The sequence below is a fragment of the Octopus bimaculoides genome, chromosome 14, assembly GCF_046866305.1.
Source record: "Octopus bimaculoides isolate indiv1 chromosome 14, ASM4686630v1, whole genome shotgun sequence".
Taxonomy (NCBI): Eukaryota; Metazoa; Mollusca; class Cephalopoda; order Octopoda; family Octopodidae; genus Octopus; species Octopus bimaculoides.
The window spans coordinates 59,416,907-59,439,928 of record NC_142941.1 but is presented as its reverse complement, the minus strand read 5'-3'; the positions used below and the strand labels follow the sequence as shown (position 1 = coordinate 59,439,928).

The following is a 23,022-nucleotide window of genomic DNA, read 5'->3' as shown; positions in this document are numbered from 1 at the left end:
TAAAAAAAATAAAAGGATGAAATCTCACACGCCAGATTTGCTGACAAATATGGCATACAGCTTTTATTAAATTAAAAAAATATCGAGTAATCTTATTACAAATATAAATTAAAAAAACTTTAAAATTCATTAAACATTGAATAGATCGAAAACTCTGGGCTTTTTTCGTAGTTTGTTGTAAAAATAATTTATCGGAAATAATAAACTTTTAGTATAGTAACTTTAGATACTGCAAACTGAATTAACTTGTATTTTAAGACGTCTTTAGGGTTTATGCCCCAGCCCCACACATAGGAACCGGCATAAAATGCAGCACTTGAAGATCTTGATATGGTTCAAACAGAATTGTTAGCTGTTTAGAATCGGAATAATACTGTTCTTTCCAGACTGTGAAAATGAAGAAAAAAAAAAAAGCAACAACAAAAACTATAGTATGTCACACAACCGGTTTGTTGTGTACTTTCGAATCAGACCAGATCGACAGACTTATATTCAAAAGTATTCCAGCCATGACCAGCTTATCTGTTTGTTCAGACATACAGAATCTCGGACAATGTTATCAATGTATAATTTTTTCAAGATGACATTAGGTTGGGGGTTGAGAAAGATTTGGCTACTATTTCTAGTAGGTCGACTCTGACAACTGAGTTAGTTTGCTAAGGGGAGAACACTCTAGCTTTGTTTGTGTTTGTTTTCGTTTCCCATCCTTTTATCACAGTCACTACATGACGTAATCATCTGTCTCGTTACATGTCGGAGAGAAAAAACAAACGCGATAACAAAATAGTGCCAACTATTTTATCAATTTTATATTGTTAATTCGAGTCAATTATCATGCAAAAATTTACCTTGTTGTTTTCTTTCTCATGAACAGGTAGTATGTTGAATTGTTAAATAGTCTGCTTGCAAGAAGACGTTTCAAAAATAAACAAGCTTCGTATGTGTGTATATATCTATATAGTTCCTGTTTTGGCTTAGTAAAAGTACGCCATTATACAACTTGGACTAGCTGTAACGTCTCTTCCTTCATATACGAACAGCAAAAACCCTTTTTTTTTATTGTCGCTTTGGCAAATAATTCTTCGAGTTCTCCTCTTTTCACTCGTCTCCATCCAATTTATTTGGAGAATACGTCTATAAAAATCTTGGCGGCTACTTGTTATTTGCTATGAAAATGCGACTGAAATTCGACAACGAAGAACCGAATGCTTACCGCTGTTGTTTTTGCTGTCACGTAAGAACTGGGACCATAATATTGGGACTATGGCATTTGGTAAGTAAATAAAGAAGAAACGAACGATTAATTGTTTTAGTGATATCGAGAGAAATACATGTGTATTAACATTTTTGCTTGTTTGCAAGTTTGAATAATCATTTTAAAGTTTTTTTGCTTACAAAAATGTTAAATGCAACCAGCTTGCTCTTGAACAAGCTTCATAGAAAGACGTTTCAGTCCCTCTTTTAGATTATTATTGTTCTGTCGTTTTTAGCTGCAGTCATCGAGCAATCCTAACATTAATTCATCTTCTAGGCCTATTAGTGTGAGGAGAAAAACGAATTATTACCACAATCATTTGAGTAGATAAAATAAGAGAAAAATCCTCGATCTTAAATCTTTATTTTTTCGGGGTTCGCTTGAACGCAAAACATAATTCTGAAGAAAATTAATTAATAATTCGTCGTATTTGTGGTTAATCAATTTAACTTCTATTTTTTAAAAATATTTAAGGCAATCCTTCGAAAATGGTACCGAAATTATTGCCAATATTTAATGCATTGTAGTTAATTTCTTCTGATAAATTTACACTCTTTCAAATATTTCTAGAACTAATTTGCTTATTATTCCTTATAAGTTTTATCCATGCTGTGGAGATACTAGAGACTCAAGTGTCGAACCAGTTTCTCTAGTGGTAGTACTTCCTCCTATTATGCTTCAATGTGAGAAAATACGTATCTTATTTGCCACAATTCTCTGTTAGGCCAAATCACTGAGAGCGATTAAACAGGCTGTGAATAAAAAAACTGGTTAGGATTTCATATATTTAGCACATGATTACAAACTTGGACAAAAAGTACAAGTGGGTTAATGTAGTAACTGGTCAATGTATATGAAATGGTGGTAGAGAAGAATAACGACGGTTGATAACTATAAAGTTGTTAGAATGGCTGTTTTTTAAGATGTATTTACAGAAATGATAAAGTGACTCAAATGTTTTTTTTATAGTGAAATGTGTGAACTGTTAATGGATTTCGATAAACATTTTCCTAACCATTCGGCGGGTATTGTTGAAAGTTACTTGGTACATCAAAAGCTTTTCTTGAGTCTTTTGGCAAAATAACATTTTTTTCTTACCTTTCAAGTTTTGTACGCAAAACCTAAGGATTTCCAAACAATTTATTTAGTTTCGAAAATAATTTTTTAATCTCTCGGCTCTGTAAAAGGCTAACCCTTAATATTGCCCTGTAAAAAGTCACTACCTTTTCTCTTTTTACGTTTTGTAGACATAGCTTTGTTTACATTTGTCATTTGTTTATTTGATGTCATTTAGTCAGGAAATATCACAGGTTTTTATATATAATAAACACCTTCCGTTGTAAACATTTTTCGATCGCAATAAAGGGCTGTGGACAATATAAGCTTAAAACCACTAATACGAGTTGGGGTGGAGGAAAAACAAAACAACCTCTGGTCTTTCAGCTGAAATATATCGGAAAGCGAATTTTTATATGTCGGTAATCGGTAGCAAATTGGTTTGCCTATTCGTTCGCATGTGTATATACTCATTCACTGACATTTTACCATTTCCGCTATTCAAGTACAATAGGGACATTTAACTCGTCAGGAATTTAATCAAAAAATGACATCAGTCACATCAACTGGTTGAAACTGTTTGACAGATCTTCGCAATTTCTGGGCGAACATTTCTTTTGTATTATTTCTATTTAAGCCGACGAGATTCATTTAGGTCGATACGTAATTAACAAGATTTTATGGTCATGAATACAACAAGCTAATTCAAATATTCTGTCTTCTTTTTTTTTTTTTTTTTAAATGATGCTGCATTGCTAACACGATAAATTCATGCACCCACACAATCACGAGTTGTGTGTTGTGGTGTTATATATATATATATACACTTTATTAAAAAGCAGCAAAAATATCACAAAAGCTGTTACTCGGAGTTTCGCGTTCCCGTTCTTCGGACTGTTTTGTTACTTTCATTTTAATTGTCGCACATATATTTTATTGCACATCTCCACCATTGTTAAACTGTCTTTAGGTCTTTGTTTTGAATATCCGGGATTCAGAATTTGTCAAATACTTTTAGTAGCGACAAGAATGATACTACTACTAATGATAAGAAAAAAAACAAAAACAATAAGAATGATAATGATAATAAATTAATTTTTAAAATTGATATTTTAAAATCACAAACTAATTTTATTTCGTTTGCATGCGACGATTGAAAGCACTAGTTTGTTTCTTGAAATCGAAAATGCTGTTCCACTTTCATTTTCTTCAAAACATTGTAATTACGCAAAGCAAATATATATACATACGCTTCAAATACGTACGAAATATTTATATACACCCAAAGGCGTATCTACACAATTGTGCCCCCTCTCCGACTTTGTTTCTTCATAACTTTCAGAAAATTGATATTTTTTAATGAAATTTTCAACAAATACCATTCATATCGGAATTTAATGTGAAAAAATGGTGGGGGCGCGCACATATATACACACACACCACGATTTTTTTTTCAAAATTTCAAATTTCATTGTATGCGTGTGTGTGTGAGTGAGAGAGATGTAATTCTGTATGTATGTATGTATGTGTGCGTGCCCATAATTTTTTTTATTCCACATTAAATTCTTATATAATTGTAATCTACACCGTCCGAAGTGTATGTGTAGATTTCATTTAACAATTTCCGTTTTTCTTAAAGCCAAGAGGAAGCAAATTCGGGGAGGCACATTAAATACTGCAGCTATAAATCTTCTGGTCCTGACCAGTTTCTCATTAAAATAATATTTTTTTAAATTCTGAAGCCTCTTAATATCCGATGTTCAAAATCTGTATTTTCTCTTTAATGTGTGTGTGTGTGTGTATATATATATATATATATGTATGTATGTATAGAATCGTTCGCTTTATTTTTTGCATTTAATTTACAACATACTTAACTAAATGAATATGCCACGTTAAAATTCAAATCCCGAACCGAAAACACATTTATGTGCGAAGGAAGAAAAAAATCAATTCAACACATCCATCGGCCGTACACCATAAGGTTCAGCGGAACTTATTGAAGCAAGCCAACACGTTCGCGGCATTACTGTGGGCGATGGCGTGGCTAAGGCGTTGCAACAGCTAAGCACCACCACAGGCATCACCTGACACCTCGATAAGGATGACTTCGCTGTCAGCGGCCCAGTTAAAAAAAAAGTGTTAAAATTATCCACTTATATAGAATAGACAGGGCAAGAGGAGACACGAGGCACAGAATGTCACCGAAGAGATCACAGAACGTTTGACAAAAGAACTCGGTGCGTGTGTTTATTGGCAAAAGATGACCACCTCCAAATATGGTTCAACACTCGATTTCACATCAAGAATCTTGCAAAACAAATACACAAACGTGTGTGAAAATACAAGGCAATAATAGAGCTGCTTGCATTCAACTTTACAATTCAGTCAAGCTTATTTTTTTGTAAATGTTAGCCCTAATAATTATTAACATTAATTGTAAAAGCAATGCAAGATTATGGACACATACAATGAGCGCAATATATATTTTCACTACAGTCATGTGTTTATAAAGATAACCTTGTCTGATTCCTCATTTCAGTCTCACGTTATTAGGTTTCTTAGTTGAAGAGAGCGGTGGTGGTGGTGGTGAAAGGGCAACAAATACCTTTTCAAGCTTTATATTTACTATTATTATTGAGAGCTCCAGCTCTCAATATCAAAATTGCCATTATACGATAAATACTCTAGAAAGACGTAATCGTTTAAATTCAAGGCTGGTGTCAACATTTGACGACAACAAATGTTGATTACCTTGTAACACCTGTATTGTCATGTTGCCAGAAGCTAATTATTTATTCATTTGTGACACATCTCTAAGAATGAAATATACGGATTTCCACTAATTTTTGTTCGTTTTCTAGAGTGAAATATTTTATATATATATATATATATATATATATATATATATATATATATATAATATATACACGCTTCACACACACACACATCTTTTACAGTCGTTAGACTGTGGCCATGCTGGTGCATCACCTTGAATCTTTTAGTCAAATGAATCGACCCCAGTACTTATTTTTTAAGCCTGGTACTTATTCCATCGGTCTCTTTTGTTGAACTGCTAAGTTACGGAGACTTAAATACAACACTGATTGTCAAATGGTGATGGACTAACACACACACACATACACACACACACATATACATACATACAGGTGCAGGAGTGGTAAGAAGTTTGCTTCTCAACCACATGATTCCATGTTCAGTCCCACTGCGTGGAACCTAGGGCAAGTGTCTTCTACTATAGCCTTGGGCCAACAAAAGCCTTGCGAGTGGATTTGATAGATAGAAAATATATATACAACAGAATTCTTTCAGTTTCTGTCTATCAAATCCACTCATATACACACAGGAGGAATTTCAACCATGTTTTGTGGTCTGCTACCACAACAGCTCCTTTATAGGATCCAGTTAGCTCAAGACATCATCAGGAGGAACCACGTCCGGTTTCGGCCCCTATTCCTCTACCGTTTTGACGTGGCGGGGCCCCTCCTTTCGGAGGTGTCTTCAGCTCTGGTGTTGGGTGCATGTCTTTTTTCTTCTATTCCCTGGCCTCTTCGATGCAGCATCAACGAGTGTCAGCGTCCGACTGATCGTCATGTCAAGTTCCCCTTTTTATATCTGCTGCTAGGCTCCAGCAGGCAGCCCCAGCTAGTTGTCACGTGACACTGTCTAAATTTCCCGCTTCTAGGGTCCAGTAGGCAGCACCAGCAAGTTGTCACATGACACTGTCTAAACTTCCTGCTGCTAGGCTCCAGCAAGTAGCTCCAGCAAGTTGTCACATGACACTGTCTGAACTTTAACTGACAATGGAGGGCGTGAAGCCACTTCAGTGTCAGCCTGTCTTACCTAGACATGTTATGACTTTCAAGCCATTTTCGGTCTTCCCGCTTCAGCCATATATAGAAGCTGGCTTTTTCGACCGCCTCCTGTATCCTCCTTATCAGTTTTCTCAGTTCCGAGTTTGAAAACGCAAATCTTCTCTTGAATAGCGTTGTCATTTTTCTTTCAATGAAGCCTCTAGCCCCCACTGCCAGATGGTAGTACTCGACAGTCCATCCCTGTTCTCTGCACTCTTCGATTAGTTTTTCATATCTCTTCTTTCGTTTCTCTGCATTGTCGATGTTTTCTTCCCATGGTACTGTCAGTTCTAGCAAGATTCCTATTCTCTGTTCTGTGTTCCATATGACTAAGTCTGGTCTTTTTTTATAAGTGGAAAATTGCTAGACTTCCCAAATCCGTGGCCAGCTCCCAGTATCCCTTCCATCTATCTCATATTTTATTTGGAGGCCTGATCTTATGTCCTTTTCCCTCCTTCTGGAAGTATATTTTCCTGCGCTTTTCCACTTCGGGGTACTCTCCTCTGTTGTATCCCTCGATCTTCTCCTTGAGTGCTGCACTTATGATGCCAAGGACTTGATTATGGCGCCATGTATACCTTTCCAGTGCTCGTCTGCAGCTTGACAGAACGTGTCTCACCGTCGCTTTCTCCCCGCATCCACATTCATCGGTTGTTTTTATGTTCCTTCGAACTAAGTTCGCCGGTGAGGGTAGAACGTCGAAGGTAGACTTGATCAGGAAGGCTGTTCTTGCTTGTTCCCAAGCCCAAAGTTCCTTCCATGAGATTCTGCGACTGACCACGTTTTCATCCCATCTCAGGCACTGCATATTGATAATTAATGTTCACTATGCACCTTTGTATATACTTATGATTATCAAAGTCTGCATATTTCTGGTGGTAACTCATCTCCCTTAAATTGTATAAATGTGTTGGCTTTTGTCTTTCCCTTGGACAACATCGGTGGTGTGGAGAGGGGGAGGCTGGTATGCATTGATGATTGTTGGTCTTCTGCAAACAACCTTGCCTAGACTTGTGCCTAGGAGGGCAACATTCTAGGTGCAATCTCATGGTCATTTGTGACCAAAAGAGGTCTTTACTCCTTTACATGAACTGAGTTGCAATCCACTCTAACATCCTTTTACCCCTTATGTTACCTTTGCAATCTTCAAAAGTTGAAGCTGAATATCAATCACATTGCTTTCAACAGTTTTTCAGCTAGTGCCTGCGAGTATGATGGACACTGCCCCTCCTCCAATGGCATAACCTTACCCCCTCCCTTGAAATTGCTGGCCTTGTACCAACATTTGAAACCAATATCATTACAAAAGGAAGAGACACAGCCCCAAATCAATTACCCAGTCAGGCTTCATCATGGTGTTTGAGTTAATTCTAAAATTAGAATAACGAGCCTTATCCTATGAATATTGTTTATTTTTGTATTTGTATTTATCTCAGCAATTTTGTAAATAAAGTCATCCATGATAAGCATTGTTTAGAGATATGTTGGTGGGCAAATGTTGATAATGCATTTTTAATACAATTAGCGTTATTCTTTTTTTTATATTGTGAAATCATTTTTCCAGTAAGTTCAAAGAGATAGAAAGCACGTGTTTGGTGGGGAGTGTGTGAGAGATTTTTTTATGTATGCAATTTCTTTGAATCTTTCACTACATTCTAACATGTGTGTGTGTCTGTCTGTCTGCCTCTCTGTCTCTGTCTCTCTCTCTGTGTCTCTCTCTCTGTCTCTCTCTCTCCTTGTCTCTCTGTCTCTCTCCTTGTCTGTCAGTCTCTCTCTCCCTGTCTGTCTGTCTGTCTCTCTCTCTCTATATATACACACACACACACACACACACACACACACACACACACACACACACAATGTAAATTCTCTGTAAATTTTTCTGTGTGTATGACTTGAATATCTGACCTTTCAGTTAGAAAGTTGCTCTCCTCTGTCTTCCTTACATCAGTATATATAAATTGATTTTTCTTTCTTTTTTTGCAGTGTGATGTGGCAGGTCACACAACCTTTTAATGACAAGTAACTGCTGTTTCATGTTATAATTTAATACTGGTATTAGTTCATTCAACTTGAGGCATATGCTGATGATGCAGCCCTCATTGGATTGCACCTAGAACAATCATCATGCAATTAATGATTTGTGACTTTAGCAGAAGATGCATAACTCCTTCGATTTCAAGTTTGTTTGAAGATCTGTGGTCAACAAAGTGTACCTTTCAATACCCAACCATGTATAACAGTCTAGTTGAAATCTGGGATAGGCTAAAATTCAAAATCCAAGGAAACTGGCAATTGTGCAAAGGAGAACTTGATAAAGTTCGATCATTTGATTTCCTCTAAGAAGTACAAAAGCCGATGATTTGGTACATTCCCCCCCCCCCCCCCCCCAACTTCTCTCTAGATCTCTCACTCTCATATGAAGGGTAAAGTCTAAAGAATATACTTTATGCCCCTCATAGCAAATTAGCTTGTTGAACAACCATGGTACATAATGACTTGGTTCATCATTGATGAATACCTCATATAATCTGGAACTATATTGTAAAAGTCTTTCAGCTTCTGTCTGAATATCAAAGGTCAGATGCTGTTTGAGACGTCTTTTGTCCAATAACACACACTATATTGTTGTTTATACCTGTCCCCAGAGTGTATGCCATTGTGCTTATGGGGATACTGAAGTGGAAGCAATAATGGGTTGCCAGATTAAGTCTTCTTTGGTATTTAGCTACAACCCTTTTCATTCTGAGTTCAAATGTTTGCTGGATTTAATTTTGCTTCTTAAACATTCTGGATTGATAAAATAACAGTGATATAATGGGTCATAGCCTCCCACAAAGTTTGTCCTTGTGTCTCAGAAATCATTATTCTTATCGTTTGGATTGTAGAGTGACAGGAGTAGTATGTTAGGCCAAAAGCACTGCAGTTCTGCAAGTTCAAATGCCATTGGATTTTACTTTACCATTTGATCTGCTAAGTTGATAAAATAGTTACTGTTTATGTTTTGGAAATTGATTTGAACCAGTATACTTTCCACACTCAATGCATTGTTAATCATTTGTAAAACCAAAGCAAGTGTCTACTTCTAGACAAAACAAGTGTCTACTTCTAGATGTTTAATCTCTGGCCAATCCTAATTGAATAGATCAGACATTCCTGCGTGATCATCCTATCTTTTTAAGGAGTATATTGAGCTTCATTGTCTCTTTTTTTTGTTGTTATTAATTGTTGTTTTGCTTCAAGTCCAGCAGATATGATCAGTCATTCTAGCCCTGGCCATCCTGTCTTTTTTCCTTTCATTTCTGATATAGTGTATCTGGGATTTACTTATCTAATGTGCCTTTCCCTCTTTAAAATGTTAGGGTGTAAATTTGAGAGATGTGACTGCCATTTCTTGCAGGTTGAGCAGTGCCATAGAGGCTCTCTTCCACTGACAAATGACAGAGCCTCTTCATTAAGACAGGATGGTCAAGGACAGAATACTTTTGATCATGTCTGCTCATAGCTGACTTGGGTCGAAACATCATCAACAACAATTTGTCTTTAAGGCAAGTTGTTAAGCCTGGACATAAATTTCCAGTAAAATAGGTACCACCTATATTCTGGGAACTGTTTTGATTGACTACACTCTTGCATATTTATGACTTGTCCTAATATAAAGATAACTTTGTATTTTGGTTGCTGTTGGCTTTTAGATAACGGTTTCTTTTAAAGCTGTATAAGTAAGTGTGCAAGCCTGAATGTTGTATTTGCTCAATGCCAAAAGGAAATTAAATCAAAGTGTTTTTAAACAGTTGCATGTTTCATAAGCTCACAGTGTTGTTAAATGACCTAATTTGGCAGCTACATTTGCTACGTCACAACCTTGAGATTAAGAACAGTATGTAAATTTTTTATCACCTCATTAGAAATATGTGCTTTTGATGATTTCTGAGTTATAATGATTACTTTGAAAATACAGTATTCTTTCATTCTTTTACTGGTTTCAGTATTTGGACTGGGGCCTCATTTCCAAAAGTATAGTCAATAATATCAATCCCAGTACTTGATTGGAATTTATTTTATTAATCTTAGAAGGACTAAGAGAAAAGTTGACATAGCTGGGAAGCAAACTCAAGATGTAAAAGTACATAAATAAATATCAAAAGATATATTGTCTGATATCTTACTAATTCTTCCATTCTCTGACTTGTGGACTTCATTTTCTTTACTTGTCACTGGTGTTGGTAATGGTAGAGTCTGTTTGTCATGATGTATTTGCATGTGACAAGAATATTGCTGTCATACTACCTCTTTCCTGTCATTTTTGCTCCTTGTGTATATTTCCTTGCACAGCTGTCATTTTCTCTACAGTGGTTTCCTTGCACAGCTGTTGCCTGTAATTGGCATCTGTTTCGAATGATGGTTCTATGCTGTTGTGCTTACATATTCATTACCTTTACTTTATCCCTTCCCCATTGCTTATCCTCAGTCAGTGTATTTTTGAATCTCCAGTAAATTGATATTGCCGGGACAGCCTGAACTACTCAAATGGAATATTTGTGTGTTGTGACACAGGCTTGCACACACAAAATGCTCTAGATAAATATGTACGTAATAGGCTTATATCCCAGACTAAAGATATTATAGTGAGATCAGGACAGAGAAACTATTGGAGCAAAGCAGCTTTATAACTCTGTGTGTGTTTTAAGCTAACAGTTAAGTTTTTAACAGCAAAAAAAAAAGAAACAAAGCCTATCAAAGAAATTCATTATATATTGTTTCTCATATTATTGTTTAACACAAACACACACACTATGCATTGATATAAAATGAAAGAGTGTGGAAGTTATGTAGACAAAATGTATGTATATATATATATATATGATAGCTTGGGATTGTTAATCCAAATTTTGGTTTCACACAACTCTTTTTCATTGGCAAACAAAGCTTGTCTTTGTTCAAACCAATTTGTAAAACCTGAACATAGATTAAGTCTCCGGTTTAATCTATAAAGATATATTTAAAATAATGAAACAATAAAAAAATCATATGGAGATATAAGCACTCGTTTTTGCTGAATTGTCAAACTTCGACTATAAATAGTGCTTTCATGTTGCTGTTAATTGAAGAAATAAACAAAAGGGTGTTGGACCAAGTAAGATTTTACATGGTCACTCAACCTGTGAGAAATAACTGCCAAATCTTATTCAAAGCCCAACTCTATCATCTTAAAAAGAAATGGACAGTGGATTAGGAAGTCTTATATACGTTATCCTTATGAAGGAGATGACAAAGCACTGAGATGTCTGATTCTTTGCTGTTCTCAAGAAGACCCGTTCATCATAGCAGAATTGATACCAGCGCTTGTGCTATGTAAAAAGCACTGGTACCACATAAAAAGCAATCAGGCTGGTGCCATGTTAAAAGCACTGATGCATAAAAAGCATCCAGTACACTCTGTAAAGTGGTTGGCATTAGGAAGGGCATCCAGCCACAGGAACTATGCCAGAACAGACAATGGAGTCTGGTGAGGTCCCTGGCCCTACCAGCTCCTGCCAAACTGCTGCCATAAACCTTGTGCTTTTATTAGAAACCATTTTCATTAGTAGAAGCAGCAGTAGAGCACTAGTGTACAGTATTTGTTTCTTTCATTTAGTATTCCGGATTCACATTTGCGATGGGTGATTTTGTCCTTCCTCTCTCTCTTGTTGATAAAATATACTTAGTGATGTACTGAGTTGAGTTCTATTATTCACACCAACTCCTCTCCATATTTTTAGAATTGTGCTAATAGTAAGAAGTAATTATAATTATTTTTTGTATTTCTTATTTGATGTATTATTTTTATGTTTCTGTTTAATTTTATAATTTTTTTTTTATCCTCCAGCTTGCCAATCTCTTTGTTATGTGCTTACTGGTCATTGCCACTGTACATCCAGAACTCCTGAAAGTTTTCCGATCATCCTCTCCTATTGAGTTTGATAGATATTTACTGAAAGAGGACCAGAACAATTGGGAACCCTACAAGAATGGACTGTTTGATTCAATATGGAGGAGCAAAGGTAACTTGAATATTCTTGAATGTTGTTGTTGTTGATTAACTCCATCCCAACCCTGATTCAAAAGACTTCTGGTGAAAGATATTCCTCTTGCAATTGTCCCATCTTTTTTCTTTCTTATATTTTACTTCAGGTTTTTTTTTCTTATATTATATATAAGAAATGTGCCCTGAAGAATGGGTTCTCTATGGAAATGTCAAGTGCTGAAGACAGTGGGTAGGGAAAGGAGAAACACTGGCACCCAGGCTAAAGAAGGTCTTCAACCACATAAGGTGTTTTCTGTTTGATGGGATATGGAAGGTTTAGTCCACATTGAACTTTTAAAGCCAAACCAAAGGATAACAAAAACTACTGCAAGCAGCTTGAGCAGCTTAAGTCAGTGCCAGAAGAAAAAGGACCATCTTTGGTTTCAAGGCAAAAGGTGTTCCTCCATCAGGATAATGCTCAGCCACATACAGTGAGGATGATATTCCAAAGGCTGGAGCAGTTTGAATGGGAAATGATGCCCCACCTGCCATATTTGCCGGACATTCCCCCCTCTTATTATCATTTATTCTGCAGTCTTCAAAATCATTTGGACAGAAAATATATGAATTCTGTAGATGAGGTCAGAGTATTGGAAGAGTATTTTTGGTCATGGACAAGTGAATTTTGGAAGAGGGGCCTTGCAAGTCTACCAGAGAGATGGAAGAGCATTGTAGAAAATGAAGGAGAGTATATTTTAGATTAAAAAACAACTTTATCTTAATTTTGAAAAATAAAAGTAGTATAAAAAAAAACCCACATTTATGGGATGACCCAATATATTTATGTTTATGTATGTCTCCTTGTCATGATGTCACTTGATACTTGTAAATGTGTGTCACCATCATACAAATAGTGTCATTTGTTTCTAATCTGCTGTGAAAATATGTCCAGCCAAGTGGAAATATTACCTTGCTTGGAAACAAGTGAGGGTTGGCAACAGGAAGGGTATCTGGCTCTAGAAAATTTGCCTCAATGAATTCCATCCTCGCAAGCATGGAAGAGTGGAAATTAAAATGGTGATGCTCACACACAAACACACACACACATTACTAAATGGGAAGAGTAATGAATACATGGTGCAGAGTATAATTACTTGTACATGGCTGGGGATTCACTCTGCTCTGAAATGTTGCCAGAAGGATTGGATTAAGTGAGAGACTTTGAGTAATGACAGAATAAATATCTTTGCACAAATATGTTTGTACAATGTTCCTGTTATAGACGTACATATGTGAAATGCATGGATCTGTGTGTCTTTCAGTGTTAGTGTCTTTTTCTTTTATTTTATGCTGCTTTTTGTCCCATTTTGTTGCATATTGTTTGGTTTTATGTGTGTGTGTGTGTGCATGCGCAATGTAATAATGTTTACTCAAATCTTATCTTTTATAGAAGATCTGTGTGTTGTCTATGCCATCACCCTCTGCTCTACAACAATGTGTGTCCTCCTCATCTATGGTGCTGTTAAGGTATTTACTATTTTGTTCTTCCATGTTTAAGCAACAACAAACATAACAGTTTACCTCTAGACTTTTCTCTCTGTTTCTCTGAACCCCACCTTTCTGACCCTCCTCTCTCTGATCCCCCTTCTCTCTGATCCCCCCTCTCTCTTTCTCTCACTCTAGCCCTCATCTCTTTCTGACTTTTCCTTTGCCTTCTCTGATCCTGTCTATTCTGTCCCTCTCTTTTCTCTTTTGAAACATTCCTCACAGTGTGAAATAGAGGTCCAGTGTATATAGTCTATGCTTTGTATCATTACATGATGTCAAAAGCCACTTGTGTTGTGTGTCATTTCAATCTTCACACAAATATATGAAAAATGTTTCAACATTTAAATACACACAAAGAAAAGAAGCTGTTTTACACCTGCTTCATCTCAGTTCCCATTTCTCTATTGTAGCTGGTATCATAATAATGACTATTCATTAGTCAGAGGAGGAAAGGCAGCTCCCATGATGTTTTTCAGACTCCAAGACTGGTGGAAGGAAGGTAGGAAGCTTTCCTTCAAACTGGAGGCCTGATCTGAATACCAGTATATCACTGGTACCTATTTTATTTACTCTATCAAGTACAAAAAAAAGTGGGGACCAAAGTTGACCTCAGTGGAATTTGAACTCATTACACAAAATGCCTTAACTAAATACTCTAAGGCATTAAAAATTTTTAATACTTTTGCTGCTCTGCCAAATCTGTCATCTACTGCAAAAGAAGGATATTGACAGTTTACCTAAAATTTCATTATAATAAAACATTTTTCAAAAATAATAAATTCTTATTTTGGCATAGGGCCAGAAATAGAGGAGGGAACAGTAAATTCTATCAACCTTCAGTTCTTCACTGATATTTTATTTTATCAACCAAAGTTAACCTTTTCTGGATTTGAACTCAGAGTCTAAATGATGGGATCACGTACTGCAAGGAATTTTGTCTCATATTCTAATGATTTAGCAAAATGCTACACATTTTGTAGGCAATTTAGTCAACTAGCAATATTTAATTGGTATGGTGTGTTTACTCTGGAAAGATGAAAGGCAAAGACCATTTCAGCAGGATTATTTTGTAAAGGAGAAATATAATCAATTGAACTGATCTCAATATTTGGTGAGTAATCACCTTTCGTTTCCCTACAAAAATAGGCCAGAAAAATTGGTTTCTGTCGGATTTGAACTTGGAATTTAGATGGCTAGAACTCATTGCAGTAAAGCATTTAATCTGAGCACTTCATTAAGACACTTATACCACTTCATAGTAAACAATAAAAGAGAAAGATTGTTTGTGTAGTGAGAATAGTAAGATAAAGCTATGAAAATTTACATTTATCTGAATCTCTTTTTTTTTTTCTGTCTGTCCAAATTTCCCTTTTTGTCTAACTGAATCTTTTTGCCTGTCCTGTCTGTTTGAATCTCCCTTTTTTTGTCTGTTTGAAACCCCATTTATTCTGTCTGTCTGAATCTCCCTTTTTTTTCTGTCTGTCTGTCTGAATCACCCATTTTTTCTGTCTGTCTGAATCTCCCTTTTTTTCTGTCTGTCTCTTTGAATCTTCCTTTTTTCCTGTCTGTCCGAATCTCTATTTTTTCTTGTCTGTCTGTCCGAATCTTTCTTTTATTCCCATCTGTCTTCCCGAATCTTCCTTTTTTCTCTGTCTGTCTGTTCAAATCTCCCTTTTTTCCCATCTGTCTGTCTGAATCTCCCTTTTTCTCTGTCTGTCTGAATCTCCCTTTTTCTCTGTCATCTGTCCAAATCTTCCTTTTTCCTGTCTGCCTGTCTGACTGAATCTACCTCTTTTTTTGTGTCTGTCCAAATCTCCCTTTTTACCTGTCTGGAACCCTAGTCTGTTTAGAATCTGTTTCAGCATTTTCACCCATACATTCATATGAAATTACACAAATGTCATAAAGACACCTACTGACAGAAATACTCATATAGACACTTATGCACATATCCCAGCAGCTGAGTACATGCATCTACAGGCAAACGTGATGAAGAGGCATCAGCATAAATGTATACACAGACATATACACTTATGTATAGATGAACAGATATACAACTATACTGACACACACATACACACACTGTTGATGTAGTGTTTCTTCATTGTTGTATAACTACTAACCATTTTTGTCTCTTGTCTGTTACAGAATCGACCTGGATACCTGATTCCTTTCTTTGGTCTTCAGGTCTTTGACTTCTGTCTTAGCTGTCTGACTATTGTTGGATCTTCCCTCTTTACAACAAACATTAAAGTGTGGCTCAAGGAACAAAGACTGGTGAGTATAGACGTGTGTGTGTGTGTGTGTGTGTGTGCATGTTTTTTACAAATGAATGACTAATTATTGTTTAACTTTTAAGGTTCTATACTGGAAATATCTGCAACTGTTGCTAAATCCTAAACTTCATGAAACTGCAATTCATATGTTGTTTCTGAGCAAAAAAAAACTGGAGCTAGGCACTCTTTAGCATAAGGAACACATTTTAGAATTTCTTGTCAAAAGACTTTCTGTTTGCACCGTGTGTGTTTATTTGTTGTATTTTATTGGATGAATTTCTTGGTAATTTTACTCTGGAATTTTTCTTTGTTCAGTTTTCAAGCCTAATATTTGTTAAAAAATCTGAAGCAGTGAGTTAGAATTTGGTGATATTATGTATTAATGATTTATTTATTATTAATGATTTGGAGAAAGGAAGCTTGGACTTGGCTAAAATAGATATCGATATTTACTGGATATCAATTCCAAACAGGAATGGAGTTACTGCATTAATTTTTTCTTAGTAAATGGTAAAAATTATAAAAAAAAGAAAAATAATAATTTTAGGCAAACCATCTAAGGGAAATAATTTCTAACACTATTGTCTTGAATTATGTCCCATATAACATTTTTACTTGTTTGTAATACTGGAAACGCCATATGCTTAACCATTATGACAGATTAAAAAAAAAATAAAAGTTTTGAATTCAGTTATCTAATGAGTATTACTCAAAAGGTACTTCTTTTGGTTTCGTCACACATTCTTGTCTGTGATGCATTTGCTCCAGAGTGGTTGATTGGATTATGATGTGAATTTGTTGGTAGAGGCTGGTTCAACTCATCTTGAGTGAATGCCAACACAAGTACAATGCATTTTTGTCAATAGAATGTATACACATGACACTAACATATTGGCATCGTTCATGTCACATGCTACCCTTCCATTACAAAATTTAACAATGTGCCTAGTTTAGATAAGGAAACTGTTTTTTGTCACTTTCTTTTCAGGTTTTGCCTAAGAATATTTTTCCAAAGTGACTCTTCCTGGAATTATGTGATTTTTTTTTTTTATATCTTATTCAGGATAACTGTCCTGGCTTCCAACGCCTAATGGAGATGGACAGTGATCTTCAGATGTTATTGATTGTCATCTTCATTGTGGTATTCCTGCTTATCAGGGTGAGTGTATAAAATGCATATTTCTCTACTTTTTTTCTTGTTTGCCATGTCTCTCTCTTTTTCCACTGTTTCTCCCCACTCCCAAGTGTCTGTCTTTGTTCTTCTCTCCCTTTCTTCCTCCTAGTTGCAGATATTCAACTTAATTTACTTATACTAGCGGGACCTGTGAATATTTCACGGAATTAATGGTAAACTTATTGGGTTATTTCTGAAAACTTTATCCAAAAGACCTGAAAGTATAGCCTGTGTTGTGTCTGTATCAAAATATAATCTCTCATCTGCTGCTCTTTGAAAAGTGAAGGAAATTGGAATATGATGATTATTTAATGTATTTATATATACACTTTATATACTCTGTACACAATTCTATAGACTTAATACACAGCACTCTCCCTCTTTCTCTCTCACTTTTTGCCTTACCCATTTTTTCCTCTCTCCTTTTTCTTTCGCTCTTCAAATTTCCCTTCAACTAATCATGTAAAGGTGTTGTAGACTGGCTAAGTAACAGAGGAAAAAATCTTAGTTCAGAAAAAAAGATTACACACTTCACGCACCACCATCTCCCCCTCTCTCCTCTGATTCCCTCCCCTCCCCTCCCCTCCCCAGGAATTGAAATCACAATCTTATGAGCATGACCCTAACTACTAAATCACATACCTCCACTCTCTTTTTCTCTCTGTTGATACATTATTATATATATAATGTATGTATATGATTCTTCTTTTTCAGGCTTACTGTTTGGGAGTCATCTGGTCTTGCTATAAGTATGCCCAGCTGGTATCTGCAGGAAGGAACCTTATTCGGGAATACAGAGTGGACCCTGATACTGAGGTAAGCTTTTAATTAATCTAAGCCAGTGTTGTTAGCGAAGACATTGTCGCAATAAATATGTAATGTTCAGTGGCTGTTTTTGTTTTGATCAGCCCTGATTGAGCAGATTTATTGTGGGGAGTTGAACGACTGGATGTGATCCACAATTTCACTAATCCAGATATGGAGAAAAAAAAAATGAACTGCAAAGAAGATAATGTTACATACTGATTTCTCTTGATCGTGTATTGTATGGTAGTAGAAGAATGTTGATTTTTTTTTTTCCGCCCTTACTGAATACTTGTTGGTAGGGTGTGATTTGGAAGAAGTTTGCAATTTTTAACAATGACAACAGAAGCTCCCTGTCTCTTGTATACCTGTGGGTTAGATGGTAGCAGCAGTTGCTGTTTTTTTAAAATTGTTCTTTACACTTTTATTGGGTGTCTCTCTCTGCTTCCAACCTGTTTCCAGTACAATGATGTTATTGCAACTGCTGCTAATTTTGCTGTGCTGTTGCTATTGTTCAGCTTTATATCAGCATTGACTGAGTTGACTCATGATCAAAAGCATTCCATCTACGACCATCCAGTCTTTTTTTTTTCCAGCTGTTCTCTTTTATTCTCTGTTTGTTGTTTAGCTGCATATTGTTGTGTTGTTGTTGTTGTTGTTGGCACTCCGTCGCTTCCGGCGTCGAGGGTTCCAGTTGATCCGATCAACGGAACAGCCTGCTCGTGAAATTAACGTGCAAGTGGCTGAGCACTCCACAGACACGTGTACCCTTAACGTAGTTCTCGGGGATATTCAGCATGACACAGTGTGACAAGGCTGACCCTTTGAATTACAGGCACAACAGAAACCGGAAGTAAGAGTGAGAGAAAGTTGTGGTGAAAGAGTACAGCAGGGTTCACCACCATCCCCTGCCGGAGCCTTGTGGAGCTTTAGGTGTTTTCGATCAATAAACACTCACAACGCCCGGTCTGGGAATCGAAACCACGATCCTATGACCGCGAGTCCGCTTCCCTAACCACTGGGCCATTGCGCCTCCACTTAGCTGCATATTAAGCATAGCTTTATTTGCGTTTGGTCTTTCTTTTTCAGATGCTTCTGCCACCAAGCTATGAAGATGCCATTAAGGTCCCGTTGTCAGAGCTGGCAGCCATGTCACATTCATCTCAGCAGATCCCACCTCCTCCTTATATGATGTCTCTTGCTCCAGTTGTTGATGCCTCTACAACCACCTCTGATGCTAGTAGTAGTAGTAGTACACCAACAACCACCACTACTACTACTACAAACAGTGATAATGGTAATTAGGGAGGTTGATGAGTGTTCCAGAACATGTGCATACACACATTCTTACACGCATTTGCACATACATGCAAACACATAACCACTGTATATAAAGAATACAAGCACTACATATAGTATATAAAATGCTCTCTCTCTCTTTCTTCCCGTAATATGCACCTATTAAATATAGTATATGTATACAAACATGGTCGTACACACAGACGCACACGGTTTACACATGCACACATGTACATATTATGTATGTAAGCACATGCACAGACAAGCACATGTATATACATTGATTACACATACACACACACACACACACACACAACACACACACACGTATATGCCTGTGTATGAGCGTGTATGAGCCACATGTATAGCGACACACCCATCCACACATGTATATGCGTATGTGTGATCTACATGTATAGCTATACACACACCTACATACAAACATACACAGCAGTTACAAGTATATATATATATATATATGTGATCTCTCTCTCTCTAATATATTTCTCTGTATAAATAGACTTTCAAAAGCTCAAAGATGTGCTGGTCTCCTTAATTACCAAAATTACCTATTCCCTTTTAACCATTTGATGACTGGTGTAATTAGTTCATCCACACCAAACCCTCTCTACAAGTTCTCATTTTTGAAATTTTCTCTTCTGTGTCTTGTTACTGCGTCTTTGTGGTGGTGGTTTGTGTTGGGGTAGAGGGATGGGTGAGGGAGTATGTAGCAGGTAGTTTGTAATGGCGTCCAAACAATTTCAAGTGCATCTACATATATTGTGTGTGCAGTTCTGCTTGAATAAAGCTGTCCTTAGCTAAGGTACTGCATAAATTTAACTGCATATTTTTTACTGCATCCTCTTGTTTTGTTTTCTTAAATTCAATTTGTGTGTGTGTGTGTGTGTGTGTGTTTTTTTTTTTTTGTGTGTTATTCCTTTTTTCTATTCCCTGTTTTTATGGATTGACGAGAAGCAGTGTTGGTGGTGGTGGTCTTGTAAATCCATGTCAGAAAAATAAAATGGCTGATTGCATAAATTTGTCAATATTCAGTTTTCGTTTTTAGCTATGCTCCCCACCATCTCGTCATCTTTATTGCGGAGTGAACTGCCCTAAAAGTTTTGACTTTGCGGTTCTTTTATTTTAGAAGATGGTGTCATGTTAGAATAAATTTGGTTGCTTCATTGCAAAGGGCAAGAGCCAATATAGAAGCTAACTGCCTTTTGGCTCTTTTTTTTCTCCTCATTTTAAATATGGTAGGTCGATATATTGAGAAGGATTTGATTTCGGCTTTGAGCTGGTTAATGTTACTAGATAGAAGCTGCTTTGAAAGCTAGTATAGTGCCTGCTTTAAAGAAACTTTGAAAGTTTGTGGAGATGTGACTGTTATAATTGAATAGGCTTAGCAACTGCAGAGAAGGGGCCTTGCTGTTTCATGGTGGTGTTGTGATGAAGGTAATAATAATTGAGGCAGTAATGTTAATGTTGCTGATGATTGTGATAATGAGGTGGTGTTGGCCATAGCAGTGATGTGTTTTATTATGAAAGACAGGGCACTGGAAGAAATAGTAGAGCATCAGACTAAATGACTTATAATATTTAGTCTAATTTCTCCACATCAATGATAATAAATTTTTTTCAGATTCTAATTCTTTGGCTCTGCACAACATTCCCAATGTCCTTCATCTTGTAACATTATTCTGAAGATTGGCTCCAAGCAACACGTGTAATTTCAAAAAGGGTAGCAGTAAGCCCATTGCTCCTGCTTTCCTAGAAAACTCATAATCTTCCCTGAAGCAATCCTATAAACTTTAGTCATAGTGGCAAGAACTGCTTATAATGTTTACTGAAACTTAAGCCTGTATTTGTAGTCTTAAGTGAAAATAGATTAGCCTATGCCTTTTATCTGTGGCTGAAGGGTGGCTGAGGCATTAAAAGAAGCACCCATAATATAATGAGGTTTGTTTAATCATGCTTACCACTGAATTCTTTTTCAGTAGAGGTATTGAAGTAAAGCCCAGTAGGATACTGATGTTGGTTCAGACACCTAAATGAAAATATACCCTGTGCCTGATGAAAAGAAATCTCTGCACAACTGGACTCCCACATCACCCGTAGCATCTATCAGTAAACAATAGCATCACCTCCCATAGTTAGTTGTTGCTTGGTTTCTTTGTTTGTTTGGTGATGGTTTTTCTTTTCAATGTTACTGTAGTTAGAATTTTAGGAAGTGACAATAAGTTTTTTTATTTTTTTTTTTTTTATTCTTTTGTATATGTTCTCTGTTCTTTAATGTTTCATCTCCTTCTGTTCCTCTTCTACTATCGTCTCCCCATCTCTTCAGCTATTCACATTCCTTGGGTTATATTTTGTAATGTGTGGTCATTGCTCTACTGGCCATTGCCTCTCATTCTTTAGCTTATGTTTTATAGTTCATGGCCCTTGCTGCTCTGACCACACACACACACACACACACACACACACACACACACACACACACACACACACACACACACACACACACTATATTCTTCAGATAACTTTCTTTGCAGCTGAGTAATTTGCTTCTTTTGGGGAGTAATTCTTGTTTCTGTATCATGTTTTATTATTGACTGTATCCTGTTCTTTAAGGGGTTCTTTTGTAATAGTGGCCTGAGTTGTACTGACCACATCTTATTCCTTGAGTCATCTTTGTGATGTAGTCTTTACTTCACTGACCATTATGATCACTATGATGTGGTCCTTGCTACATTGGTGACACATTCTTCCTTTTGTGGGTTTATTCTTAATTGGCTTTATTTGTGAATACTATGACTCGGTAGAAATACTGGTATGTTCAACTAAATACATCACAATATTTGGTTACATCCCCTCTTTCATTCTGAGTTCAAATCCCTACAATGACTGGTTTTGTTTTCATCTCTTTGTCTTTCATCTCCTAAATAAAATAAGTACTAATCATATATAGGGGATCAACTCATCTGTATACATTTTCTTTCTTTCTTTCTTCAATGTGATCCTTATTGCACTAATTAGTTCAGCAAATTTCTGAAATGAATATCTTGTGAAGTTCATATAGTTTTATATATATATATATATATATATATATATATATATATATATATAAGGATCTGTAATTTTTTTATATATTTTTTTCTATTTATATTTTTTACCCCTTGGTTTCTTAAAAATGATTTTTTTTCTTATATTCCATTGTCAGGAAACAATTTGCATAAATTTTAATCTGATAAGGCTTCTACTGATTGCCCGTCTTGAGAATATTAAATAAAATGAAAATGCGTGTGGACTTAAGTAACCACAATGGTGTTTGAAAAAACAAAAACAAAAAAAAAAAAGGAAAAGAAAAAAAATGGTATACTGTGCATACATGAAATTGAGAGCTATAACATGGCATCACAGTGCTTGTAGTGTAAGTGGGGTTGTCTTCGTCTTCATTCATACATCGGCTGTATCTAAAATGATATAGCTTCAATTCTGACAAGAGGGATATTGGCTTGTTTAAAATTTTTTCCTTCTCCTTTATACCTATATATGTATTTGTATACATTATCTGTGTGTATATATATATATATATATATATATGTATATTGTGTATAAATATATATATATTGTGTATATATATATGTATATTGTGTGTATATATATATATATATATATATATATATATGTATATTGTGTATAAATATATATATATTGTGTATATATAT

General features: G+C 36.0%; 1 protein-coding gene across 1 annotated transcript; it reads left to right on the top strand.

Annotated features, from left to right (window-relative positions):
- Positions 1-711: 711 nt before the first annotated feature.
- Positions 712-22,257, top strand: LOC106876378 (lysosomal-associated transmembrane protein 4A). The gene is made up of 7 exons (XM_014924891.3): positions 712-1,273; positions 12,056-12,230; positions 13,644-13,720; positions 15,890-16,018; positions 17,081-17,176; positions 17,906-18,007; positions 19,085-22,257. Exons 1-7 carry the CDS (start codon positions 1,169-1,171, stop codon positions 19,298-19,300), a joined length of 900 nt encoding a protein of 299 aa, XP_014780377.1. The 5' UTR covers positions 712-1,168; the 3' UTR covers positions 19,301-22,257.
- The last annotated feature ends 765 nt before the right edge of the window (positions 22,258-23,022 follow it).